The following is a 20,947-nucleotide window of genomic DNA, read 5'->3' as shown; positions in this document are numbered from 1 at the left end:
TCGTAGATCCGAAACCCACCAATGTGTCAATCCCGGACTATGCCTCTTCCCAGCCTCTTGACGTCACAATCTGCAAGCTAACCAGAACAGGGTCATCTCACAGCCAACTCAACTGGGAATCTGGGACAGGAGAAACAATGGGCTTTGCTAATTAAGCACGGTCAGCACGCCCAAAGAGACTAGCCGGAAGACAACGACCGTCGATCTTGACATTTCTCCCACCCTTTTCCTCTTTCTCTTCTTCGCGCCACAGCCGTTTCTTCCGTACAACCTCAGAAGTTGATTTCTTGTTTGTTGGTTTTGGGCTGGTGTCTCGAGTTAATCAGTGTCCATTGTTGCCATTGTTACATCTCTAGTTGCTGTTAACGTTCGGGACTGACATCATCGTCACTTCCAAACGCGGTTCTCGATCACAACAACATCACAAACCACAATCCCATTCCGGCATGGCCCTGTTTCGTGCAGTTCTGCTGCCTCTGGCGATCCTCCCAGCCGTTCTGGCTGCACCTGCACCTGCACCAGTCGATCCCGCCCATCCCATGATCACACCCCCGCCGACGCGTGTGAAGAGAGAGCCTAGCTTGACGGACGACATCGACAGCTACGTCCATAGTATTCTCGGCGATGCCTCCTCGTGGGTCGCTTCTGGCATCCCTGCATTCTTCCAGGGCTTCCCAACTGGCACCGCGGTCCTCAGTACTCTTGGTATTAGCGATGGTGACCTTGATGCAAAGCCTACCCAGATTCTGAATTTGCCGTGAGTACCGACTACAATATTAATGGGGTTGTTTACATGAACTAATTTCGGGTTTGCAGGGCCTACGGAAACTGGACCGACGAAGGCTGGAATGTCCGCATTCACGGCAACGTCTTCAAGCAACCCAATATTAGCCAGTCCAAGGTCGATGACTTGGCCAATGTTTTCCTCATCGATGTCGACATCAAAGATCTGCCTGCCGACCAACAAGCCCAGGCTCGCAATGTCACCGAGTCCATTTTCGTAGTACAACAAGATGATCAAAACGTCACGATGAACTTCGTCAACGATGTTACTGTGAGACCCGGAGCCAGCGGAGGAGCCGTCAATGCTCGCGGCGGCGCACAATCGATCAACTTGCCCTACTTGACAACAGCCGAAGGTGACTTTGACGCGTTTGTCAAGTTGCGAAACACCACAGGTTCGACTGGCGGCCACATGTTGCCAGGCAATGCCACATCATCAATCCAGACTCTCAACATGTACGCCAACGGCACATTGACGGGCAACGCGACAGCATATCTCGTCCCTCCCACGGGTTTCACCATCATCTCCGACATTGACGATATTCTCCGTGTGACCAAGATCTATGAGCCCAAGGAGGGTCTGCTCAACTCCTTTGCCCGCCCGTTCACGCAGTGGGAGAACATGCCCCAGATCTACGCCAACTGGTCTGCGTCCATCCCTGATTTCCACTTCCACTACTTGACTACGACCCCCGAGCAGGTCACGCGCAATTACATGGAGTTCATCTACAAGACGTACCCATTGGGCAGCTTCGACACTCGGCCTCTCAACTTCTCTGACGTTTCGGCGACACTGTCCATTCGAAGATTCCTGCTCGACAAGATTTTCCAGACTTTCCCGCAGCGAAAGTTCGTCTTGGTAGCCGACACAACCAACTCCGATGTCATGAAGGCATATCCCGCGTTGTACAAGGACTACCCGGGTCAAGTTCAGTGCATTTTTCTGCGAAACACCAGTGCCACCGACTCTGGCAATAAGTTCCCTTATAACACCGCGGGCTTCGAAGGTATCCCTCAGAACAACTACATGTTCTTCAGGGTGCCGGATGACTTGACAAATTTGGATATCGTTAATGGGCAGTGTTATAATGCCACCATCCCGCAAAACGTCACCTTCAAGACGCAGGGTCTGCCGTTTGGTTTGGGCAACGCAGCTGGATCTCTGGCGCCACCGAGTACTTGGGCGGTGGCCGTCGTCATGTTTGGTATGAGTTTGGCTGCCTTGTTGTAGCGGTAAGAGAGAGAGAAACGAACATGAGTAATGTTTTAAGATCAAGATTTCTGGTTTCATCATGTTGCGGTCTAGGCCTTTCACCGCCTGTGCCTTTTATTTCTTTGGGATATGCACCATCATGACACGAGCGCGGCGTTTCTTTGACCCCCCAAGTCAAGCTGAAGGAGTGGCCGTAAATATCAGTCTGCCGCCAATGACACTCTTCGGACTTCAAGCCGGGCGATGTGAGTGGACGGTTTTGCCAGCCGCATGGCACATGTTCCACGGCCCGGCCGAGAAGCTGCAAGATTTTCGAAAGTTTGGTTAGGAGGAAAATGGTGCTTGTTGAGTGGACGGATCGAATCCCGCGTGCCTTTTTCGAGAGTCCGACGACTAAGCATCAGGCTGTCTGTCACTGCCTGAGAGGGAACCCTTCCAGAATGCAACTTGCGCCGTCGTGTGATTCGCATTTCCGTGGTAAGAGTCCTGCGGGCCTGCAGGTCAACCCAACGCACAGATACGTACATGCATACAAACCCCGTAGACATACATGCGACACCCTCTGGGATATCGTTTCCTTTTGCCTCTGTGTGTCTCCCTATAGACCCATACCTAGCTGATGCTTACTCCCTTACTCCTCCCTTGGCTATATGTCCCCCCCACTCTCATAACAGAACCAATGAAGGTGCAAGCGCAACTTTTCAATCCATGGAAACCCTCGACACTACTGCTTACCTACGTGCCAGCGAATACCTAAATTTTTTAATTTTTTTACTAAACATTGGCGAGGCTGCGTGTAATACGATGTTGGTTTCTTTGCGCCCAGGTCACTTTTAACCGATATCTTTTTTTCTCGGCGAGCCACATGTGAAAGAGGGAAAAGGCGCCCGTCCGAAAGGGGTGATGACATGACATAAGGCGCGTCCAGTCCAGTCCATAACCGCTTTGAGGACGAAAAGCAGCATTATCCATTCCGAGCGAGATGCCTCAGGTCATATACTCCGGGCCGATAAAATCCACCTCTAATTCCGGGGGGGATGATTCGGGACGGGGGGAAAGACCAATGTGGACGCAGGATAAACGGCCTCACATATCGCCGCCGCCACCACCGACGCGACGTTATACTACCTATGTCAGTGAAATGAGATTAGTCAGGCGGTCGAAAGAAAAACGAGGCTGACAAGCATTAGCTGGGTAACTGAAGGCAACTGTAGACGAAAAGAAAAAAAGAAGGTGGAGAGACCTTTTCGTCCAGGTTAGGGCGGGATAGGATGTCATAGGTTGGATTGAAAGATGTATGTAGGGTTTGACATCAGATGAGATTGTCAAGGAGGCGGAGTTCGGATAACTCGTCCATTCCCTTTTGCCTGTCCAGACTCCCATGGAGAGAGAGAGTAGTCATCTGGTAGGTGGACTGTAGACTGTTAGATGTATGGCGTCTTCCATCCACCGCGTACACGTAGACCGCAATGCGAACGAAGCCCGCCTCGTATAGAAACGAAAACGACGTTGCCGTCATCGATCGCGTCAAGTGGCTGCTGGTCATCGCGCATCTCACCTCACCTCACCTCACCTTTCGCCTCTGCCTCATGGCCGCACAATATCGTGGCCGCGCGCGCGCAGCCCGCCCCCCCTCCCTTTCTTTCCCCTTATGATCTGTCACAGCCACAACGCGCGCTGACATGGCTGTCTGTACTGCGTAAAAGTTCTCCGCATCTTGACGTTCCACCTGACCTTATCGCGATTCAAGCACGTGGTTTGCGGGTAAGATTAAGCAAGAAAGCAAAAGAATGTTTGGCCGCCACCCGGGGTCCTGGTTTTGCCATGTACCAGACAATTTGATGATGTCTGGGTAGGGCACCTTTGATGGAAAGGTACACAACCGTACCTCCGTACACACGTACAAACAGACACCACCAATGGGCCCCGCCTTACGGAAAGGCGGGTACCGGGTGTGGGACCATTTCCTAACGGTCGCGCCCAGATCAGACGGGATGCGCGCAGGGGGGGGGGGTTGACCAAAAGGTACGGCGAGGGAGGGAGTGGAGGGGAGGGGAGTAATACTTGACGGAAAAGGGATATCAGGACGCAACCGAAAGGGCGGGTTCCGGGGGGGCTTGCGTTGGTTGCGTGTTTTGCCGTGTACTGTTATAGAATTGTACGGATTGTGTGTGTGGGAGAATGGGAAACTTGGAAGGGAGAAAGAGGTTTACGGAGGGGTCCAAGAATGTCGGTCCAATAGCTCCGGTGACATTGCGGATCCGGGTTGCCGACCCCGCCCGGCCGCATGTGATCTGTGTCACCTCAACTTCACAGTTCCACCGTTCCGTCTCGTCGTTTCTTCCCAGGAAACGTTGAAACAAGCCACCAACAACCACCACAGTCTCTACACTACCTACCTACCTTAGTCCAGGACCTCTCCAGACCAGTCCACCACGTCCACCACATCCACCACGTCCACCACACTCCACCGGACCCGGCTCCTGGCCCCCCTTCCTCGAATGAACCCCCGTTGCGTTCTTTTGCGGCTTGGCCTGCCTGCCCCCAGCAAGCCCAGCAAGCCCAGTTACGACCTGCCCTTGCAACCCCCTTCCCTGTTCGGTCTCTGCCTGCTGGGTGGTGGTGGGTAGGTAGTTGTAACTGGTAACTTGCGCGAGTCGATTATCTTGCGGAGCTATCCAAGCCGCACTTGAGGGTCTTCTCCAGCATCCTTGCTCATCACTGTTGACGATGTCAGATGAGACATGAACCAACTTGAAAGCGGAATGGCGCTGGCTGTGGCGCTCAAGGCGATGCCGTTACAGCGTCACTGATACCAAGAGACCCAGTACAGTACAGCACCTACAGTCTGACAGAGTCGTCAGACTTGAGCGCATAATTGTTCTGCATTAGCATCCGTACATGAATCCATACCCCTGCTTGTGTCACCATGACAGTGTTACCGCCTTGAGTGTGAACGAAAAAGCAGCCCCCAAGGTCCGCCCTTCTCCAGATATCTGGCCACCCGGCGCATCCAGTGACATATCGCTAGTCGACTTACCTAAGTCGGTAGCGGTCGGCTTACTTTAGTCTGCTGTTCATGAACATCATGTCTTGGCATGACTAGATGACTTCTCTACTATTATGAGTCGCTCTGCTCGCCTTGTCTACGACGATTCATAATATTATGCCTCTCGAGAGTGTTTTGTTTCTTGGTATGCGTTGTCAACGGGCTGCAAGTGCCTCCTCAGATCCCAAGGTAGTCTTTCTGATTCAGAAGGCAGGTGATAGGCAGGTCTCACAATGCATAGCGCTTGCTTGTCTCTCGTCTACGAATAAATTTGCCCCTTGATATCTCCGATCTCCAACTCTCGAAGGGCAAGCGAGACCGAGACGTAAGCATAGCAAGGAAGCAAGGCTCATTGACAGTTTCCGAAATGGATACGGGTTTAAGACAATAGTACCTGAGGCCACAGATAGCAAGGATCCTGAGGAATGAGCTTGGCACCTTCCGTGCCACCATATCCTTGTCGTCTTATTGCATTTCTGTCATCCATGGATGCAGTGCAGTTCTTGTCCACTACCCAACTCCAACTCCAATCCAACACCAATACCAACAACAACGCCTGATGTCGAAACGGCCAACACAAACCCGGTTTTAGCCCCGAATCGTCTTCCATGCCTTGCCTTGCCATCTTCTCTAGCATGAGCATGAGGCAGGCGACCTGTCACAATCCATGACTTGTTAGCCACACCAATAACCTCGGACATCGCTCGCATATACCGCAGCTGCCTTAGAAGCCAGCAAGCTAACGAGCATCAGCATGACCACGGCGACGACAGCAAGGAACGAAAAGAAAAGCGGTAGCCTCGGAGGCAAAGTTTCTTTCACGAGCAGACTCGTTCACTGGCCGACCATCTCCAATCACGTCTTGGCGATTGAGCATATCCCATCGGCAGGCCGACTTCTAACACACAGTCATGCCATCGAATGACTTGCTTCACCGTTCAATCCTTTGCCACGAGGTACACGCCCCCGAGCTTCCGCTGCAGGTGCTCTGATGAGATCAACCAGCCGGACCAGCCCAACTGAGCTCGAGTCGTACAAACTTGTCGAATGCGGCACCAGCCTCAGCTTGTATTGGCAGACGACAACGACAATTGGCTGTGCAATTCATGGTTCCCATGCGAAGACCCTGGCTCTGCTAGCCTGCCGGCATGAGTTGGGATCCTTCGCCTGCTACCTACCTACCTATTACCACCAACTCGTCTTGGGTAGTGCCCACCCGCCGCGAACGTTGGTTATGGTTTCACTGGCGATTTGGTTACACATTCGCAAGGCTCGAGTCGGGCCAATGCAGACGCCCGTTGACCGCTGATGTCCGTTTTGCTCGAGTCGCAACGCGATGCGCTGACCCCGGCCCGGCTGACAACGACGCCGCCTATTTCCGACTTGGTAGACGACATCCGATTCCAGAACCCCGCTTACCCGCGAACCTGGGCCCATGGCATTGGCTGTCTTTGTGGTATTGGAGTAGTTCTTGTCTGTCCAATCAAGGCCCTCTCACTCCACAATCGTAGGGCCAGGATCACGATCACGATCGTTGCCCATGCAAGGCCGCACCCCAGTGCCTGCGCGCATGCCCTGTCCTGGTCGTTGCCACAGAGTGGCGAGCTGCTGCTGTTGCTCCTGGCCGTTAGTAGGAGTTTCAATCGGTCTCACCTAGCTTCCAGAGGGCCAATGTCCCCGACGCCGGTGCTCTGGCACTGCTTTATCGGTACAAGGCCGACTTGACAGGTCGCGGACTGCTGAGAAAGGCCTGCACTATTGAGGATACCCTCGGGCGGTACCACATGGCTTTTTTCCCGACTCATGTTCGACATGGAAACAATCAGCCACACGCCGGATCAAGCATACACATTTGCATTAGTCTCGTCGATCCGAGAAACATCCAAGAGAAAGAGCGTTTATTGCTGGCTACTGATAACCACTCATTATGCTTTCAAGCAATGAAAACTCCTGTTGATGCCAAGAATTACTAAGGAACAATTCAGATGGGCCGAAGGTCTTGCTTGAGACCTGCCACGCCTGCGTCCACCCCGTCCTGTCAAATGCCAACCGCCTAGTCCGTTCCATCGGCTTTGCGACAGCCTAGACAATGGTCGAGACCGTCTATTCGGGCCCACCTTCGGTGGTGGCAGACTTTGTGGCCTTATTGCGGCTCTGTTTCTGGAATATCCATACTTCGTCGAGGATGACGGGGTGAACGGGGTGAGCTTTCAACCGACTCGGAGTTGACGATCTACCGGTTGTACTGAGAGCTTGTCAGACGTTGTTTCCGCGTTCATGGTTCCTCTTTGACTCACAACGACACAATCTTCGCAACGTGCTCCATGGACGTTGACCCAGCCAGGGCAGTCGACGCCGTGCTTGTATCTGTTGACGCAGGGGTATCGGTCCATACTGAATGGTTCTTCGGAGACGTTCGAGCCTGAGAGTGTTCCTTGAACAGCTGAGAGTTGTTGGTACTGAAAATCTGGCTGAAGCTCGAGTCGTACTGCTGGATGTCTGTCTGTGACACGAAATGGGCAAGCCAAGTTCAGCAGAGAGTTGCGAGAGGGCCCTCTTTATACTTTCGAGGTCGGACCTTCGGCTTCTGGAAACAACCCAAGGTCTTCTAGTTGCCTACGTCTGCCTTGCACACTTGCAGGATCATCTTCACAAGAACATCGAAATGGTTGTAAGATGCATGCTTACTGCACGCAGGCTGCTAATTACGGCAGATTCTCATGCGGATGTAGAAAAGTCAATGACCCTCGCCTTGGAGCGCCCTACTCCTAACCCACTTGATACTATACACCCGCACGAGGCGAAGCATGACTTTAACCGTGGCCCATGCTTCCACCGAAAGCAAATGCCGCGGATTGGCTGCTTCATCGATGTGGCTTGCAGAGAGCAGAAGAGGAAAATGAAAACTGACAGGAGAGTTACAATGTCAGTCAACAGCTTTCGCTACCCGGGTTTCCCGGCGGAGGGTAGTCCTATCCCCTCCTCGGCGACATGCTGGCCCCTCAACCTTCTGGGTGGATACGCCAAGTATGTCTCCCAAGTCAAAGTCAGACAGGAAACTGCAATATACGCGAGCTCGAAAGGATCCTGGCCGCTGGATCTCAATTTTCGGCTTGCTGCAGGGTATCGTCCTGAGCGGACCCCGGAAGCTGCGTGCGACATGAGACGCATCCGGACGCCCATGAGGCTCAAAGGGGTGCAGTGATGGGCATCGTGATCTGCAGGAGCCCGCGACCTGACAGGCGGGGAGGGACGGATGTGAGCCGTTGGCACCACCAAAGACGCAGGCCAAGGTGTACAACGAAGTCGTCTTACCAAGCACTAAACCAACCTTCGACAACGTTCACGCGGTCATTCTAGGGGTCCTTTCTGAACTATATCTCATAAGAACTCAGCCACTGGAAGCCGTCCCGAATAACCGCAGGCTTGGATGGTATGCTGCGGTACGGTACAAGGACGATGCGGAGTGACGGGCGGAGGGGTACCGGCGGCATATGCAGAGACTAATGTACTATCTTCTCCATGGCACCACAGCAGCTGCATGCCGGCCTTTTCAGTCTCGCTGACCATCCCGGTTATTCAGCTAATGCAGAGTCGTCTCGAAAGAGTCGAGCCGTCGAGGATCCTTCGCGAGAAAACCACGCGCCACGTTGTATCAGACAAGGCAACGCCGCCGTACTTCCCCTCCTTCAAGGTTTGGAGCACGCAAACGTATGCACCCTGAACTTGGGATCGAGAGCGGACATAAGCAATCAGGAGACTTGAGGACAAGTCAGAGCCGATACAAGTTTCCTGACCTCTGTTGCTTTATTAAATCAACTCGCCTATAGAGTTGGCTTGTACAGCTCCATGTTTCACTGACGGTAACCTCGATTATGTTTTCCGTAATTCGAATTGGCACGAGACCAAGATGATGCCGACGAAGCGATGTTTGCCCATGGATAGGGGGGAGCTTACTGGATCATCCCTCAGAGACAAGTTCCAATCAACCTACCAGGTAGTCAGCTGCGCAAATCGGTTCGACAATCTCCATCGCGTATCTGTACCTGGGTTCGACACGATGATCCTCGTACGAGACGACCACGTCGCTACACATGGAACAGCGGATACCCATGATAGTCTGGCGGGAAACAGTGGGACAGAGCCCGTTGAAGGTATGCGTGTGGGTGTGAACTGCTTCGAAGGATACTTTGGGTATCTCCAGCAAGTCGGGTGGGACGACTCACCTCCAGGTACCGCGCAAAGCATCGCGAAGCTAAGACTCCGCTTTCACCTTCCCTCAAAAGCGAAATAATTCCATGATAGACGCCCGGATTCTGCTCGGTACCGTAGCCTCGAGGCGAGAACTAAGTTCCGGGGAGTCTAAGCCAGACCCGTCCTGAGCTGCTTTGAGCCGCCGTGGAAACTCATAGACGGCCCCTGAAATTACGATTTGCCCGTTCCAGGTATACCGGACCAGCATTGACAGAGAGAAGATTGTCTGCCCAGCCAGCCATGGCGGATCGGCCGAGGCGTTTTCGTCTTTGAGTTACGGGGCGGATGCTCGGGGCAGTTCGCGGGGCGCCTCGACAACTCGTCATCTAAGAAGCTTTCTAGTATATAAGAAGCCTCCCAGGAAGTGCTGATAAGAACGACTACACGAGTAGCAACCGAAGCCATCGCGCGATGCTCATGACCCATCTCGGGATATAGTCTTGGTAGTTGCCAACTTCTCCACACGGGGCTGTTGCTGTGTCACTGGCCACCGGAGCTACCCACTGACGACAAAGGGGAGTATGAGCTATCACCAATGTCTTAGCTGGCCCGGGGACAGAATGGGACGCTCTGTCGTTGAATGGCACCTTGATCCGTTGGCTCAAGCTGTGGCGGTCCCAATGTGCGCGTAGCTGCATCAAGCAAGCTATCCTAGCGGTGGCGCCAGAGCAGCATGGCGTAAGTCATTAACTTGACGGCAGGGTGACGCCCCCTCAAGATAAGAATGCAGTCTTTTCTGAGTTGGGAAAAGAAACTGTGATCTACGACACATAGCATCATGCAGATATGGTCTCGACACCTTGGCTAGCATGCCTATAGGCAGACTTCTGCTCATTTCTCCAGATCAGGACGTAGGAGCAAGTAGGACTTGTATGCTTGGACATCTGGCGAACAGGAGCATGGGGAGAACGGGCGCGATGACACTATTCCCAGTCGGACTTTATTTATATCTCGGCGGTGATTCGCTGACACCACTTGAACCCCTCTCGTTGAACGTTGCCTGGATGCCGAGCTCTTTTGTTCTCGAGCAAGTGGGCAACGTGCGTGCCGTATGGTTTGGCCGCATACTCCGGGGCTCTCTGCAGATTCTCAGGCTGACGCGGTAGACTCGAATACTTCAAAAGTTGCCGACAAAAAGAATTTGCGGATCGCCCCTGTACGAATGGGTCGCGACTGTCGGCAGACGCTCTGCTGGCTCAGCGTTCCCTAGCCAAGTGGCCGTGAAGACGGGATGCAGACGGCTTTACCCGAAATCGTGCCCGAAGGCTTCGACAACGCTAGTCGGGATGTCACAATGACATCGCCTAGTGTTGTGGCTCTGTGGAAGTCATAAAGAGCGTTCCTGGCGTTTCAGTGGACAACCATCAGGGATAACCTCTGCTTTGACTGGACTCCTCGCTCTGGCCCCGTTCAAGTTTCAACTCACGGGTCCCCGAGTTCGGTGCCAGGTGCGTGTGGAAACTTGATTACTTGGAATACAGAAACCTTAGGCGCAGTTGAACAGAGCCGACTTGGCGTCTTCTGCCTTCTTTCCAGAATGTCCAGCTGACGTTACATGTGCAGCAAGCGGCGGCATAGTGCCCACGGCTCAGCGAATGGACAGAATAACACTGGGTTGGTGTTATCCTTGGGACGAAGGTTGGGCTACCGGAGCACCGAGTTCGTAATGTCCACAACCGGTAACATGCCCGTCGTCTCTTCTGGCCTCGTCAGCAATGGCCTCTGATTAACTTCTGGGTAAAGTCGCCCACCCCTGAAAGCAGGAGTACCATAGTCTTTGGCAAGTAGGCGAAGACGGAGCAAGCAGCAAACAATCGAGAGGTTCCCTTGTTTAACAGGGCGCCAAGTTCACCTGAAGAGTTGCCTTCGATGATACATCTATGGAAGGTGAGCAACCAGGTTCACAGGCTTCCAGTTGCCACTCGTGGACACGACGGTTCCGTCTGCGGTTGAGTTGTCTGCGGTTGAGGGCATAGCCCAAGCAGTCTAATGGCCAGTAGGACGCCCTACAGTCCGTAGGAATCCGGGCGCGGAGGACCCATGCACAGGCGGTAGTAGCAGCAGGACCTACATTGGTGCGGCCCACGGCTCCCAGGAATCGTCCAGCACGCACGATGCGCAGGACTGGAAATGGTGTCAAGAAAGACTTTTCACGCCCCTTCCCTTGCCTTATCCCCGCCGCCTAGAGAGAGGATCCGCTCAGTCTCGTCAACCTCTCAGAAAGTCGACGGAGTATACCCCGACCCTGGTATTTACCGAATAGAATTTGAGTTGCAAAGAGGCAAGAGACAAGCAGGAGACAAGAGCCTAGCTTCAACTAGAGCGGCTTCGTTTCTGCAACCCGCAAAGTATGTCGAGGTGCCGAAGCGACTTGGCCTGGCACACCTACCCATTGCAGAGGATTACCGGGGCTGTTGGGTCGTCCGCTCGCCTGTCTGACTTGCAGCGGAGGAGGAGCAGTGTCCCTACCTAGGAGAAGGGGCAAGGAGGGACCCATTCGTCGACGACCCCGGGACCCGGGGCTATGTACTGCGTGCAGCCATGCTAAACGGGACCAGAGACTTCCTACTTTAGCGGCCGCTGCATCCTGGCCAGGATTTGGGACGACTAGGCTGGCGTTGGTATCTCGGATCCGGACGGACGACAGTGGGTTCCAAGAGACACGGAGACTCCGCCGACTCTATGTCGCAGTTGCCAGGAAAGGGACAGATTGGGTTGATCATTGACGTGGGCAACCAAGAGATCGAAGAGTTTGGACACCATGGAAATTCGGTGGGGGCTTTGGAGAAAACCGAATATTGCCCATGTCTCCAGTGCTGTCCAATCGATAGTTTGGCGGCCTCTCTCCTTCAGCAGCAGGAAACGGAGCACAGTCTCTCTGAGTCTCTCCTAGTCCAGCTGGCCGACACCTGGATACCCTCTCGATTCTGTTCGGCACCTTTACGGCCGTGGATATCAGGCGTTTACGAGGCGCCGTGGCTGGCACTTACATCAACACTTGACGAGACCATCGAGATCCCCGCGCGCAGGCTTTTTGTTGTCTTCTGCAGGTTTTACCCGGCAAAAGAGGGGAGAGGGAGTCGAGGAGGATCTGCAACGCAACTAGGGAGGGAGCGAACGCGAAAAAGGGGACCTTGCATCTGCCCAGAATTTGATGCGTGCTTTTTTTGTGCGCTTCCCGCTTCCCTGGTGTTTCTCGCCTGAGTGGATTCTGTTCCAACGTATTATGGCCCGCCTCGAATGTGGCTCGACAGCGTTGCTCTTCTGACTGTCCTTGGTCCGTCATGGGACGCCGGCCGGCGGCTGGATGGACGGTAGACGCGGTTCTCTCGCTTCCCTCGCCGCGCCCACGTCAGACGGTCAAATGCGGGCCGTCTCCGGAGCACCATCAGGCCAGCCTGGAACGATGTGTCGCCTACTCTCGGTCTGCGTTATCGAGATGAAACGGGTTGTTGAGATGGTCACCTGCGATCGAGCACGTGTCTGGGTTCGAGGAAAACGATACAACAAGTGGATTTTGGCGTGATATCCACAGTTGCGAAAAACCACGTTTCTTTTTTTATTTCATCTTCTCCCACGAAAGACCAGGACAAGCAAAGTGATACCGTTCTGCGAGTCAGACTGCGAACCGGGGGAAGATCTTCTGCCTTGTTCCGACCCAAAAGACACCCATGGTCAGGAGAGGATTGTGGATTTGTGCCAATTTCATCACAGTTTTCTCTTTGATGTTCTTGTCACCGAAGCATTGCCAAGTGCCGCCCCCATCGCCATTACATGTAGAGACAGTTGGTAACTCGTCTGGACGGATACGCATGTTGGCTGCTGCACCCGCACGCTTCTGTATTGCCTGCCGCTCAAACATGGCTGGGAATTGGCTTGCGGTATCCTTACGGATACTGTCCCACAGTCATTAGAGGTAACGACATGACCCTCTGATTCGCCGGGGCAAGGGGATTGGCCGCTCGGCACCCAATCACTCGGTGCCCCCAGACGGAGATGCTGCCGTGCGGCGTGCCCCAAGGTTACACTTCGTCCCAGCGAGCGGATTCAACGACGGCAACTGGAGCAGTTTTTTCACCATCAGGAGACAAGGACCCAGAGGGGAGGTGGACTGGAGTTGACGTAGGTAGGTCATAGCCTGCCGTTGCATGAGGTGAGGAAATGGATCCTCACGACAGCTGTCGGCTTGGACAGAACGGGCAAACGAGAACAGCGCGGACGAGAGATGCCCGCCCATCGGGCAGAAACTTCCTCGGATTCTTGAGACTGCTGTGGTGGTGGTTCCTGAGTCCTGATACCAGGGGGCGTGTTCTTTGACCGCTGGTAACGACACGCGACGATGCTGTCTGATGGGCGTCTTCCGCAGTATCGGCATCGTTCCGCATCGAATGTGGGCACCTTTTTGATTCATTGACGATGGTGTATCATGTATGTCCATGTGCTGTACAGATACATCGGCCTCGACATACCGTTTAAGAGCTTTACGTAAGTCCTTGAAACGGAAGGTGATACGATTCTCAACGTTCTAGCCTTCTAGGTCCTTGAGCTTCTTCGACGACTGAGCCTAGATTCTATGCCGGTTGGATCCCATGGTTTCTTTTTTTGCCTTTTCCTGCCTACTCATTCGTGTAACAGCCACGCGGAGCGTCCGATGCAGTCTCTCTCAATCCACCGAGTAATCTAGCGGGCCGTCTTGAAGATTCAACTTTTTTGTTTTGTTTTGTCGAGTACCTTGGTCAACGCCGAGCATATCCTGGTTGAGAGTGAGAGGAAACAGCACGCGGCATTGGCAAATCGCTCGGATGCCGTCAAAAGACGGCCCTCCGCGGTGCCTCGGTGAGATTTGATGCGCTGTCGTCCAACTCGAGTTTAGACCAGACGATGTGGGAAAGGGGATTCGTCGGTCATTCCAAGTAACAGGCACGCTGGGCCCCGGGTACGTCACCAGCATTTCCATAATTTTCTTGTCTTTTGCTCGTTTCCGATTGCTTCCCGACCAAAGTACGGATACCACCACTCTTCCCCTCCTCTTACATGTACTGCAGTAGGTACCATGGAAACCTCAACCCTCAATCCCTCGTCAGCCCGTCTGGACTCTGGAGGACTGGGAACGGAGGTGGTCTGTTGAGAGATACCGTTTTCACTCCGAAGAAGGGGGGATCCTCCCGATGGAACCACTAAACCAGTAGCTTCTCGAACAGGGTTTCCGATGCAACTTTGACCTTTCTCTCTCTCTCTCTCTTTCTCTCTCTCTCTCTCTCTCTCTCTCTCTCTCTCTCTCTCTCTCTCTTCAGTCTTCGCTCACTCTCGCAGCTCCGCTCAGATCATATGCGATGCGGCTGCGGATCTGCTATAGCCGCACATGTTCGATAGTACGAAATCCTCCTCTCAATGGAAAATGTCTCAGTTGTCAGTCAGGCTAGAAGGGGTCGCCGGCGTATACGAGAAGAAACCTGTGCATAACCTATCTTCTCTGCTATTTCACTCAAAAGTCTGATATAACCCGTGCCTCTGAATTTTAGAGGCCCAGAACAACTCAACAAGTTCAGTGTTTTGTCGTTTCTCACTTCTCACTAACCCATCGTCTCACACCACACACCGCACCCCCCCCCCCCCCCCCCCCCGGCCATCGCGCCGCCAACTATTCCTAATATTGCTCTTCTTGCGGGATGAGAAATTTCGCTCTATTTTATTTCAACTGCCAGGGCAGAGGAAACCCAGATGCCGAAGCCTCGTAGTGAATGAGTCTAGTCTAGCAAGTCTGACTTAAAATAGTATGCAGTTAGATAGGTTTCTGGATACCTGGGCAGCTGGAAAACACGAAGTAGTCTCATTCTCACATCAGATGTAGTAGATTGATACTATTGCGCTATCGACGAGATGGGCCAAGTGCGTCTCTTTTGCCCGTGCTCACGCACCGCAGAGTTACCAGTGTTGTGAACCACCGATGTCGGTTTTGCTTACCTTGGCTTACCTTGGCTTACCTTGGCTTGCCTTGGCTTGCCTCACTTTTTCTCAAACCCCAGTTGACGAACCCTTGCTTGGCGTGGCTTTTTCTTCTCTAGACACGGGGGATAATAAGCTCGACTCTCTCACACACACTCTCTTTCTTTCACCGCGCTAGAATTCTGCAGAAGGTGGTCTCGAGACTCTCCGAAGGTCCGAGAGGGGACAAAGAGGCTTTTCCCCCGGCGGGCGTGGGAGAGCTGAGAGTACCATGTGAAGAAGAATGCTGGTCAGCTAACTGCATAGAGGCTTGCTCGGTTGGCGGGTATGTGGTGTGTCTCGGGAATCGGGATATGTCGCGGTAGAAAGACAAGGTCGACAACTGGCAACACAGTAAAACTAACAGACTGACTTTTTGCGTCTACGGAGTACCTAAAGGTAGAGGTGTGTGTGGTTGTGGTTTGTGGTTTGTGGTTTGTGGTTGTGCGGATTATTCCCGATACGTCGTGTTGGCTTTGTGTAACCTTTCCCGCGACTAGCGATCGGTGGAACCGTCGAGACCACGCGTGTGTCACGTGTGCGGGATCCGGGTCGGGGATCGCAGCCCGTACCGGATGCGACGCTCTCTTGCTTCCTTTGCTCACTGTGAGGGGTTTTTTTTTTTTTTTTTTTTTTTTCGGCAGAGGCCAAATCTGATATGTTTCTCACCAAGAAAGAGTTACATTGAATACAACTACAACTACAACTACCGCTCATAGTATAAGCGCTATACCACTGAAATTTTCTTGCTAGCGTCTTTCGTTGCATCGTCGGTTCTCCATCTGCCGTCTCATGCTCGTACCTAAGATCATACATCATACGGATACCCTCTCACAAACACAGACGTTTCTGCATCTCTCGTGTTGGGCATAGCGTGCGATCTACGGTGTGGCGTCCCGTGTCCAGGGGTTTTCTCGCCCAAGCCTCTAAGGTCCTACCTAATGGTCTGAAGGTTTTTTTGTCTTTGATCCCAGGTCCGGAAGCGCCGCGCCGTTGTGTACGTTGCGGGAGCTTGCGCCGACAAGGTTTGGCGCCGTCCCACGATCGTCTTACACGCTTTTTTTTCTTCTTTTTCGTTCGACCCTGTTTTCCCAAAGATACGGTCTGACATTGCTTGGTCTGATCGGACAAAAAGTCCGGGCGTTCGTTTTTTGCTCTTTTGCCGCGCGTGCACCCAAATAACAAATCAGCTCCGACATCATGACTAGAGATACATGAAGAAAAAACATGGTTGAACTTGCGGTCCGAGGCGGCCCGGTCACTGAGATCTCATTGCAAACCTTCGTTCAATACAATGAATAAAAGTGTATGTTGTATGATGTAAACTTGGAACTTCCATTGTCGGGCAATCGGGGCTATCTCTGTTTCCTCAAGAGCCTCGCAATCTCCTTGCCGTTTGGACCTGCTCTCTTGTTAAACACCCCCCCTGGTCATGCAATAATACAAATGATGCCAATGCTTTGGAGAAAAAGTTGCTGGATTCAGACGGGCTGGAATCCACCCTCGATCACACGGCACATCTCACAGAATTTGACAGAAATGCTGCATTTCGTGGAAGTGGGCTCCTCCCCTCCTTTTCGATAACCGGCTACATCCGTCATGTTCTGCATCTGCACCCATCTGCCGAGACTACAACCTATGGATAATTTTGGCTCGTAAGATGGATGGGTTGCAAGATCAGAGGGAAGGGGGAGGGTAAGCCGAGAGGGGGTGACACCAGGCGGGGAGATAGGTAGACAGACACAGAGAGAGAAATGATGGGTGGAGGGAACAAAAATGTGGTCTTCTATTTTGCACACGATAACTATGTGCCGTTGATGATGCTTCTCTTTTGTCATACCTGGGACGCCATACCACCATGGTAAAAAAAAAATAGAAAAATTTCCGGTCCCAATGAGCCCCTGCCAAGCCCGCCCACACCTCTTTTCCTGTCGGATCATCGGGTTGGAGGAAGAGAGCGACGGGCTGACCATGACATCTACTACGAAAGTGATTTGCCCGCCGTGTGCCCGCCCTGGTCCTAGGCTGTGTAAAATAATAACAACAAGAGTAAAAAAAAAAATTTGCTGAAGTTCGTAGGTCGCAAAAATGGGGGGAGAATTCCTCCCCATCGCAACCGAAAAAAACTGAGCCCCAAAAGGAGGCTTTCGAACAACACGCGCTCCAAGTCTTTCCGCACCCCCCTGGTCCGGTAGGCCGTTGCCCCCGCCGCGATGGAGGCGACCCTCGCCAAAAATTCACGATCGAACTGGGGGAAGGGGGGGGGCTTTCGGGCCTCCAAAAATCCCAAAATCGGATCACTCTGAGTTTTTCTCTTCATTAGGTCCCCAGGGCCTTAGCGTATTCGCAACCTTGGCGAAAAAAAAAGGTAGGGGGATGGTTGGGGTGGGTGTACGATTGTGAGAATTGAGAATTGAGAGCCCTTGGGGGGTTTGCTGTTCTGCACTCGAATCGAGCGGAGTGCATTACCGCGCGCGCCCGCGCTGTGCTCACCGACCATTCTTCATGGCCTCCTTTCTGCGCTTCTTCTCCGAGGCCCGGGTCAGCGCGGTCTTGACGATTCCATCGTCGAACTCTGCAAGGTCATAGTAGGCGGGTGCGATTTCCTGGTACATCGATATTAGTTATGGGGTTCTCCGATGCAATGGATAGGATGAGGCAAGTGCCGAAGAATGCAGGACAGGGGGTGGGGGCTGAAAGCAGCAAGAGATCGATCGTAGCAATCCATATGGGGGTAAGCGGCAAGAGGAAGGGAAAAGACAAGTGGCATTTGTTCGAAGGGGGGGAAAGGCAGGGGCATTGCTTACAAACAGCCACTCTGGCCTGATTCCGGTGCATGTACGGATGTACTGCTTGGAGGTGAGGACGAATTCGTTGTAAAGGACCCATTCGTAGTCGGTCTTGAGGACCGTGGAGGGATGCATCATGACTGCCTGATCGTCCTTGATAGTACGGTAAACCTTGCCGGAGCTCTCCTTCATGGCGACCTGCATGAAGAAGCCCGAAAGGAGCGCGCGCCGGATGTTGGTGTAGTAGTTCTTGTCCTCAAAGGGGGTCGACACGAGCTCGAGGTCAGACTTCTCCATGATGCGCTTCAGCTGCGCACGAACGTTGTCGGCACTGCTGAGATGACGGAAGGAGAGGAAGTGCTCGTGACACCATCTTTTGGGGTCCACGTCGGGCTGGTTTGCCGTGCCCTTGAAGGCGTGGTAGGCATTGAGGAGTGTGAGATGATCGCCCTCGGGGTGTGAGAACTGCGCCTTCATCTCGTCGGCACGCTTACGCTGAGCGGCGGGGCGGACCCAGATCTGAGGAATAGAGAGGAGAGAGACGATGGACAGAATCTCGTTGGAGCAGTAAAATTCCGGCGAGGAGATAAGCATGACGGCCAAGGCTGGGTCCAAGGGGAACTCGGAGGCGAGGCTTCCGAGGGTGGTCAGCTCGCCAACATCGTCAAGGCAGGCGAGATAGTTCAGCTCCTCGAGCGCACGCATCATGGTCTCCGGCGCAGGAGGGTCCATGAGGTCAAAGTGGACGAGATCCACGACACCAAGCTTCTTCAGCTCCAGGACCGTGTTGCACAGGTTGGAACGCAGAATCTCAGGATGGGTCTGCTCGATGAGCTCCTTCTTGAAGGCCTGCTCAGTGTACAGACGGAAGCACTTTCCGGGCTTTGTACGACCAGCACGACCAGCACGCTGCTGGGCCGAGGCCTTGGAGATAGGGGAGACCAAGAGAGACTCGACACGAATTCGCGGGTTGTAGATCTTTTGCTTGCTGAAGCCGGGATCAACGACATACACGATACCGTCAATGGTCAAAGACGTCTCGGCAATGTTGGTAGACACAATAACCTTGCGTCCTGGCCGGCCGCCCTTCTTGTACGGGGCCGGAGCCTTGTCGAAGATCTTTTGCTGCTGGTGCGGGGGCAGAGTACCGTAGAGCGGGTAAACCACCAACGGGCCGGCGTCGATTTCTCGTGTCATTTCGTCGGCCTCGAGATTGATCTTCCGGCAGGCATCCTCAATCTCTTCCTCACCTGTCAAGAACAGTAGAATATCGCCCTCCCCTTCAGAGGCATGGATCTGCAACACTGTCCGAATGGCAGCCTCGACGTAGTCCCTCTCGGGCTCGGGGGTGTAGAAGATCTCGACGGGGTGTGTGCGACCGGGAACGGCGAGAAGAGGCGCATCGTTGAAGTAGCGCTGGAACTTTTGCGCATCGAGGGTGGCGGACATGACGACGATCTTGAGGTCGGGGCGGCGGGCGGCAATCTGCTTGAGCAGGGCCATGAGGATATCGGTGGCGAGAGTACGTTCGTGGGCCTCGTCGAGGATGATACAGCTGTAACGCGACATCTCGTGGTCGTGGATGGCTTCTCGGAGAAGCATACCGTCGGTCATGTATTTGAGGATCGTGTTGGGGCTGGTTCTGTCCTCGAAACGAATGCTGTATCCGACCTCCTCGCCAAGTTGAACGTCCATCTCGTCGGCAACACGCTGCGCAACGGACATGGCAGCAACACGACGGGGCTGAGTGCAGGCAACCATCTTGCGGTTGAGCTGAGGGAGCTCGTCAAATACGACATATTGAGGAATCTGGGTCGTCTTTCCGGAACCGGTCTCACCGACGAAGACGAGGATTTGGGTTGAGTGGTACTTCTCGAGGAACTCTTCTCTGTTGGCAAGATAGTCAGTCAGATAGAAATCTTGTGAAAATGAATATGAGATAGACGCACCTCTGCTTCGCGACGGGAAGATCGCGACGCGACTGCAGAATCTGGAAATATTTTTGCGAGTGAGGGCGACCGGTGAAGGCATTGTCGTCGAGGTCTTCGATCTTCTCGTGCTGCTTCGCAGTGGTGGCGCGTTGCTTGAAACCGTAAAAGGGCGAGCTGGCATCAATGACGTCCTCCTCGGATTTGACGCCGTTCTCCTCCTTCATGTGCGCCAAGTAGGGGTTGTACTTGGACTCATCCTCTTCCTCCTTCTTGACCTCCTTCTTGATCTTCTTCCGGCTTCCTTCTCCGTCGGCGCTCAGGCGCTTCGATCCCTTATCCTCGAAGCCGGCCATTTTGGTCGCAGATTCCGCCGTTCGGTGCGGGGGTGGTGGACGGGAAAGGGGTTGAGGGAGATGTTGGGTTGAAGTTGCGGCCCGTGGATTCGACGTCGACGAAGACAAGCTCGGGAGGCGATTCCAAGCGAGGCTCCCAGAAACTTTTTGTTGTCGCGGGAAAAATTTGGGTGGGTTCAAGCACGGGCCAATGAGAAGGTGGGATGATAAGATAAGCTAAACTCATGCATGAGATGTACCGTACTAAAAGCTCAACACACTGTTCACGAGACATTGCGTGTCTAGGAGAATGAGACTATCTGTGGCCCATCAACATTGCAGGGAATCTCTGGATTTTGGCTAGAACTCATTCAAACTCATATTATGTTTATTTTTATATCCAGTATTTCTCACTCCGAGTAAGTTACTAGAAGTAATTCTCACAGAGAAGATCTCTCATAATCTCATTGAATTGAGTGAGATGAAAGCTTGTAAAGTATACTTTCCTGACAGCGGGCACTGTCTCCTCTCGCGCGCTCTCTCCAGGGTCCAGAGTGCAACCAATGGCACCGAGTCGCAACTCGCAAAATTTGGTGCTTTTTTACCTCTTG

The 20,947-nt window shown here is 53.3% G+C and overlaps 5 protein-coding genes across 5 annotated transcripts; 2 read left to right on the top strand and 3 right to left on the bottom strand.

Moving 5' to 3' along the window:
- Positions 1-539: 539 nt before the first annotated feature.
- BDP81DRAFT_392003 (uncharacterized protein) lies at positions 540-2,014 on the top strand (the record flags this gene model as incomplete). Its single annotated transcript, XM_060587639.1, has 2 exons — positions 540-757; positions 817-2,014. The coding sequence occupies 2 exons, from the start codon at positions 540-542 to the stop codon at positions 2,012-2,014; spliced, it is 1,416 nt and encodes a 471-aa protein (XP_060448581.1).
- A 9,493-nt stretch (positions 2,015-11,507) lies between these two features.
- On the top strand, positions 11,508-12,600 carry BDP81DRAFT_422184 (uncharacterized protein). Its single transcript, XM_060589969.1, has one exon. It carries the CDS (start codon positions 11,982-11,984, stop codon positions 12,501-12,503), a length of 522 nt encoding a protein of 173 aa, XP_060448580.1. The 5' UTR covers positions 11,508-11,981; the 3' UTR covers positions 12,504-12,600.
- Positions 12,601-13,233: 633 nt separating this feature from the next.
- BDP81DRAFT_422182 (uncharacterized protein) lies at positions 13,234-13,956 on the bottom strand. The gene is made up of 3 exons (XM_060589968.1): positions 13,935-13,956; positions 13,837-13,878; positions 13,234-13,784 (listed from the first exon to the last, which is right to left on the bottom strand). Exon 3 carries the CDS (start codon positions 13,735-13,737, stop codon positions 13,273-13,275), a length of 465 nt encoding a protein of 154 aa, XP_060448579.1. The 5' UTR covers positions 13,738-13,784; positions 13,837-13,878; positions 13,935-13,956; the 3' UTR covers positions 13,234-13,272.
- Positions 13,957-16,578: 2,622 nt separating this feature from the next.
- On the bottom strand, positions 16,579-17,651 carry BDP81DRAFT_186147 (uncharacterized protein). Its single transcript, XM_060582354.1, has one exon. The coding sequence runs from the start codon at positions 17,393-17,395 to the stop codon at positions 16,766-16,768; it is 630 nt and encodes a 209-aa protein (XP_060448578.1). The 5' UTR covers positions 17,396-17,651; the 3' UTR covers positions 16,579-16,765.
- A 257-nt stretch (positions 17,652-17,908) lies between these two features.
- On the bottom strand, positions 17,909-20,357 carry BDP81DRAFT_314046 (pre-mRNA-splicing factor ATP-dependent RNA helicase prp43; the record flags this gene model as incomplete). The annotated part of the gene is made up of 2 exons (XM_060583957.1): positions 17,909-19,961; positions 20,023-20,357. 2 exons carry the CDS (start codon positions 20,355-20,357, stop codon positions 17,909-17,911), a joined length of 2,388 nt encoding a protein of 795 aa, XP_060448577.1.
- Positions 20,358-20,947: the final 590 nt, after the last annotated feature.

Source organism: Colletotrichum phormii (assembly GCF_030913505.1).
Source record: "Colletotrichum phormii strain CBS 102054 chromosome Unknown BDP81scaffold_5, whole genome shotgun sequence".
Lineage (NCBI taxonomy): Eukaryota > Fungi > Ascomycota > Sordariomycetes > Glomerellales > Glomerellaceae > Colletotrichum > Colletotrichum phormii.
Note: the sequence above shows the minus strand (reverse complement) of the source record. Positions and strands in the feature narration are given on the sequence as shown.